Genomic DNA, 6,343 nt, shown 5'->3' on the forward strand with positions numbered 1-6,343 from the left:
TCATTCCAACCACTGGCATGAGCCCAAGGAGAGTTTAGTGTTAATTTTATTAATAAATACCTCCCAATTTTCAAAGCACTATAAAATACATTAATTAAAAGTCTCCTCTCTATTGCGCAGAATCGCGCTGTGCTTGCACAGAAAATGCACTTCAGTAACCGTGAGCGGCTGCAACTTCTGGCCTCTGCTGGTCCAGCACTGACATCAGGCGCAGGCTCACAGTGCCATTCCTTAGTGTCAGAGATGCTTCTCCAGGCTCTGAGGTTGGGCTCCTCCTGCCGCGTTCTCCTGGCTGGTCTCTGCTTCGTATGTCAGTACTCGGAGCAGAACTTCAGTTACCGCACTGGCTCAGAAACTTGGCTCCACACAGGGTGTTGTTTAACAACAGGGGGACCTGCATCATACCAACACTTCTAGTGCTTGCAGCTTACAATTGTAACTTTTTAAAATTAGAGTCTTTTTTTTCCAAATAGATGCCATGCTCGCACCATCTTCCGCAGCCTAGCCAAGTTAGGTTTAGGCTGGAAAGAGAAAAATTGAGAAGCACTAAGTCACAACTAGGTAAATGAACGTCAGTGCCTCCATAGTCCTTGCCATCATACAGTTGTTCCCAGGTTTTTTTAGTATCTAATTCAGAGTCCCACCTGACTCAACAGAACCCAATCTCATAACTCAGCACAGTAATAGCAAAAGGGGAGGAGTAATTATTATCTTTTTTTCTTAATTTAAATTTTGCCATTTCTTTGCCTTTTTCCCCTATTTTATAGCATCTTGAACTTTGGGGAAGTAGGCATTTGTTTAATTAGCATCTTTGCCACTAACAGAGTATCAGAATTTACATGTTTTTCAAGCTTTGCACTTAAAAACTGCAAATGCTTCAAATATATGCTTAACTTTAAGGACCAGCAGACCCCAATCAAGTCAGTGTGACCACTCAAATGAAATATGGTAAGACCCTTGCTAAAGTGTTTGCAGGACAGAGGTTTAATCTTCTAAAGCTTTATTTTATTGGTAACAGCTATGTAAAAATTCAAGTAAGATACAGTCAGGGGTGATGGTTTCAAACTGGTCCATTCTAGTTCTAACACACACATACATGACATGCCTCTGATAATCAGAGGTGTATCTGTGTCCCACAGTACCTGATTTTCCTGCTGTAGATGGTCTATGTCTGCAAGAGGCATCATGGAAGGTCTTCCATGAGCACACTGGAAGGGCAGCTGGCAAGATGACAAAGCTTCAATAAGCCTGCAGCTCTCCTCCAAAGTCAAATACTCATTAAACTTGATAGCTCCTGAAAAAAAGATACAAATTCTTGCACACACTGCCAAAGAGACTTCAAACCACCCAGCAGACTTCCCTCCACAAATGTGGTTTTCACAGAAAACTGGGCAGCTCCCAAAGATGAGCTGGGAGGATGCAAAGGCGGCCCAAAGGCTGCAGTATGGCAGACTTAGGGCCCTCCATGTCCTAAACTTCCACGTAACCCAAGTCTGATGCATGGTGAGATTATGAGGTTTTGGCTTTTCAAATGGGCTGCCTTTTTTTTTTTTTTTTAATGTATGTGTGTGATGGCTGAAGATCCAACCAGCTCACAAAGCTAATATCAGTTCCATAGGCTTTATCAGTTCTATATCAGTTCCAAGACCACATGCCAGCCCTACCACTAGGTCCTTTCTCACAAGTAAGCACTTAATGGCATCCAGAGGAAATCCAAGCGGAACATTAAGGAGTTATTTATTTCAGAGGTGTTGGCAATCACAGATGCACGAGACCATCTGCACTCAGCCTTTCAGCTCTGGGACATTTTTAGATATAAAAGAATTATCTGTTGTCTGCCATTTGTAGAATGCAGTGATAGTCTGTGAAAATGGATGCTTTTGGTTCACTTTTACCCTTTCAGCATATTGTTAATACTGTATATGGCACAGGAACCGCCACGAGAGGCTGGAGCTACTGCAGTCTACACCTGTAAGGTCTGCTCATTTAGAGGTGCTGGAAAGCCATAGTTCCTTAGAAGATATAAATTCCTACTGCACTCCTTCCACAAATACTTGAAAGGTCACAGGCACACTTAAACTAGCACTTTTGATATTACAAAATTTAAAAAATGCTTTCTGGGAAGAGCATCTAAGTCTTTCCTGCTTGCTTTCAAGCAGATTCCAGCACCTCCCTCTGCCCCTTCACAGAGCCGTTATTTGAATGGTTTAGAGCTCACAGGGATGAGTGCACCCGAGAACTGTATTCTGTGTTTCATGTGAGGGTTGGAAAGTACCTTAGGCCCATACGTTAATAAATCAGTGCAGTACTGCTTGTGCCTCATAGCGATACCCATTAAAAGACCATTAACTCCTCATCCCTCTGAAAAAAACAGTCTGTAACCCTGGAATTCCTGCAAACACATTCTGAAACCACTGCCCCAGGGAGGATGCTGTGTAGAGACAGAAAGGTAAAGAAAGAAAAACAAAAGAAAAAGAAAAGTACAGTACAGTTTCCCTACCATGACAGGCCTGGGAAGCTAACACCTTCAGAAACGTCAGAGGCAGTGTCCCTCGTGCTCCTCCTCCCGTGGTCTGCACTAACTAAAAGTAGCAAGGGAACATCATCTTACTTTCCATTTAATATGAGAAAAAGGAACAACTGTAACACAAAGGAAACTAAAAACAAGGAAAAGCTAGTGGAGTATCTAGTCCATCCCTCTCATTTGAGGCTTAACACGCTTACTCCCTTTGGTTCATGCAGTAAGCTTTGCATTATTATAGTCAACTTCAGAAGCAGACAGTAACTCACCTCAACTTGTTCTTGAAGAAGCTCCTGGAAAGAAAAAGATAATATCATCATTTATTTTTTCTCTCTTTCATTGTCTATACTGTGTATAATTTACTGTGCAACTGCCAGAACCAGGAAAAATTATGCTGTTGCTAGTATACTGACCACATTGTGAAAGATCTACATGCAAGTCCTGACCTCTCACAAGTATCTTATCAGACTTTAGACTAATCACTTGGTTTCCCTCCGCATCAGTTGCCTATCAGTAGAATGGGCATAATGGAACTCTTTATACCTCAGAGTACAATTACTGAGGTAACTGCCCTTACTTCTTTGGATAATAGTCCACGTGGATTTAATTTCTGATGTCTAAAATGCAATGAATTCATAATCAATCATGAATAGTTGCTGCCAGTCCTAATTAAAATAAAAAGGATTGCAGAACAGATGTGCCAAAATGCTCGTGAGATCTTGAGGTGTCAGCTAAGAATAAGTGTTCATGAGGCACAGACCTGATCCCCTCCTCTGCCGCTTTTAGTGCCCTCGGCTCCCAGATCACACCAGGAGAGTGTATTTTCAGTTCTTCCCAATTACAGCAAGGTTGCAAAAGAAAATTTAATCAGATGAATAATCTTCTCCATTTCTTCTTTTCATATCAAAGAGAGATGCATGGCAAGACTGGACTGATTCACAACGGCTCAGCCTGCAGGCTGAATATGGTACTCCAGAAACAATTTTTAAGGAGTCCTTGAAGCAGTTATGATTGTGGAGAATTGTTTACAATGGAAACTGCAAGTAATCAGTTCATCAGTTTCTTCCTCAAACTGCAGAACATCTGGAACCGCAGCTTTTAGAAAGCTGCACTGCCCGTGTAGAAGTTTCATGAAGAAAACTTTAAATCCTAATAAATAATATTTCTGTATTGGCAATATTAATAATTTAACTGTTCATTCAAGTACTTACTGTTCATTCAAGCATTCATGAGCAGTAAACTATTGAAACACCTGCACGATACACTATTTTTCTGAGCTTCTCCAGTAGTCCAAGTCTGAAACAGTCTCCTATCATTTCTGGGACTATCTGTGGGACTATTTAACTACTGAAAGGGATGGCACCTACATCTGCCAAGGGACTTCACTGTCTCCCTCCTAACAGAGATACTCTAATACCCTGGGCTATTAACACAGAGCAAGACTCAGTATCACAATTTCACCCATATCCACAGCTGACCTCCACAATGCTTTTAGTGACAGGTTGTCTTTTCCGTCGTAATTCACTGGCTTCTTTCTCTATAAAACACACTGGCACTCTCCTCACTAGAATCAAGGAGGTGTTGGTCTCAGGAAATGATAATTCAAGACCCAAGTCCTCCAAATTTTTGTAGCAGCATCTGAGGAAAAAAAATACCAGAAGTAAGACAACAACCACAGTAGCTATGTCTCCACAGCATGCCTAAATATTTCTGTAGTCACCATGTAGGTTTATTCCTGAAACACTTTTCCAATCTCAAAATCCATGCATCATGAGATTCTAAATAATTTTGCCCTTTCAGCCTACATTCAGCCATGTTTTTTCACTCCAATCAACTGTGTAAATTTCATATTCCACAATCACAAGATTTACGAGTTCCTGTGTTATGTGGAGAGAAGCTTTATATCTAAATTTATAAATCTATTTTTTCTAAAGATGCACAAGGTGTCTGGTTCAACACACAAACACTCCAAATGTTGAAATTATGCAGCATAAAGACTCCTTTAAGTCTAACCTAAAAAACTGTGATTTCAGATGACACATAATAGCAAATACTTATGATTAAAAAAATACTGTAATAAACTGATGCTGGTTTAATGAACTTTATATCCCATTAAGCAAAGAGAACCCAGGAACCTCTAGTTAATTTGACATATGTCACCCTATGGATAGAAAAATACACACAAAAATGGGACTTCACAGTCAGATGAGAACTTCTCTTCAAAATGAAAACAACTGTAACAATATATAGTTTATTTTATTAACTCAGGGAATATTTGCTTAAAACAAAGGTGATGAAGGACAATTTTAGAAGAGAGATTCTCTGAATAAAAAGGAAGCTAAGCTAAACTTACTAAAATCAGTCACGAGAATAAGACAATTATAAGCCTCCATATGGAGATGACTTGCATAATTCTACTCCAGAAAAAGAAGACATGTATAGCCTTCAGCAAGAGCAGTGAAAGACAGAAAAAGCCCATTGTGGTGAAATGACAGAATCCAAGCAGCTATTGAAGTCAAAAAGTCAGGCCTGTTTCTTTTTTTTAAGGAAAAAAAAAAAGAAGGAAGTTCAAGAGAGTCAACAGAACAATACATCACTACAATGCTTAGTAGACAAATAACAGAATCAAAGTTGCAGGTGAACCAGAGGTCCAGCTGAACTATTAAGTAGCAAGCATAGTTGAAGAGAAAGATCTTTTAAGGAAGTTAATTTATTTCATTAGATCAAATTTTAACACAGAATATATAGTCATACTCTGCCAGCAACAATAACAACAGAATTTAGATTTTTACGTAGTACTTTTTGCATAGTACTTTTAATTTGTAACTTTTTAGTAAGGGTAGTCTCACAAAGTGATTGTAAAGAGACTGACTGCCAATAGTAATAAAGAGCAACACAATAAAAGCACCAGTAAGCTTCCTGAATCAATTATCTTAAGTGATAACTGAAAATCACAACTGGCATCCCACTGTGCTGAATAATTTAACCAGTGTCCTTAAAAGAACACCAAGCTTCTCCAATTTACTTTATCTTACTGATTTTTGTAGTATGTTTGTGATATAGCTGATGAAGAAAAGTAGCTCACAGAATTTATTTGGTCTTTCAAAAAGCCTTTCATGCCATGTCTTAAAACTGGCTAGAAATGCAAATACAAAAAGTTGTTATGGATAGAGAAGTAACACTTGTTATGATTTAGAGACTACGGAAAAAAGGTACACTGGCAGCAGTTGGTGAGCGTTCAATATGACATGAGTCCTGATCTGTATCTTCATAATTGTGTATTAATGATGTGGAAAAGAAGGGGCATGGTCAAGCAAGACAATTTGTAGAAAACACTAAATTATTTAGGTTGGCTGAGACTAAAGACAATGGCGAACTCCATCAAAACTTAAATGGGAAAATAATGAATGAAATCAGTAGCATGAATGAAAAAGGTATAATGAAAAATGGACAGAAAAACTGACTGCACTGCCCCTAAAGACAAATAAATGCAAATTATCAGGAATACTTTGATCTATTTGTTCTCACATTTTTCCCTAAGGCAGGTGGAACATAACAGCTGTAACCTCTCCTTTGGAATTTCTGGTATTGGCCATTATCACACAAAAGAGTTACCAAACGGATACAGCAGTGACACTGTTATGATTGGAATACATCCAAAAAGGGCTTTACACCAAACAAGTGTATTTCTATAACAGGCAACAATCTTAACAAGGAATGACTTAAAAGCTGTTGAGTTTGCCATAGGAATCAAAAAAAAAAAAAGAGCAGTTTGATAATAATGAGGTAGTCCCGTGAATGTTAACACAGAACTTCACCTGC

At 38.9% G+C, this 6,343-nt stretch overlaps 1 protein-coding gene across 1 annotated transcript in view; it reads right to left on the reverse strand.

Moving 5' to 3' along the window:
- Window positions 1-318: 318 nt before the first annotated feature.
- Window positions 319-6,343, reverse strand: part of MLH3 (mutL homolog 3) — a 19,166-nt gene continuing 13,141 nt past the window's right edge. Inside the window, exons 8-12 of the mRNA XM_029085723.1 lie at window positions 4,000-4,159; window positions 2,791-2,814; window positions 2,501-2,582; window positions 1,143-1,294; window positions 319-521 (exon numbers count right to left, since the gene is read on the reverse strand). Of these exons, the coding sequence (XP_028941556.1) occupies window positions 450-521; window positions 1,143-1,294; window positions 2,501-2,582; window positions 2,791-2,814; window positions 4,000-4,159 (490 nt within the window). The 3' untranslated portion in view covers window positions 319-449. The remainder of the gene's footprint in view (window positions 522-1,142; window positions 1,295-2,500; window positions 2,583-2,790; window positions 2,815-3,999; window positions 4,160-6,343) is intronic.

This window comes from Antrostomus carolinensis, unplaced genomic scaffold (assembly GCF_000700745.2).
Source record: "Antrostomus carolinensis isolate BGI_N321 unplaced genomic scaffold, ASM70074v2 scaffold48096, whole genome shotgun sequence".
In the NCBI taxonomy this organism is placed as follows: Eukaryota; Metazoa; Chordata; class Aves; order Caprimulgiformes; family Caprimulgidae; genus Antrostomus; species Antrostomus carolinensis.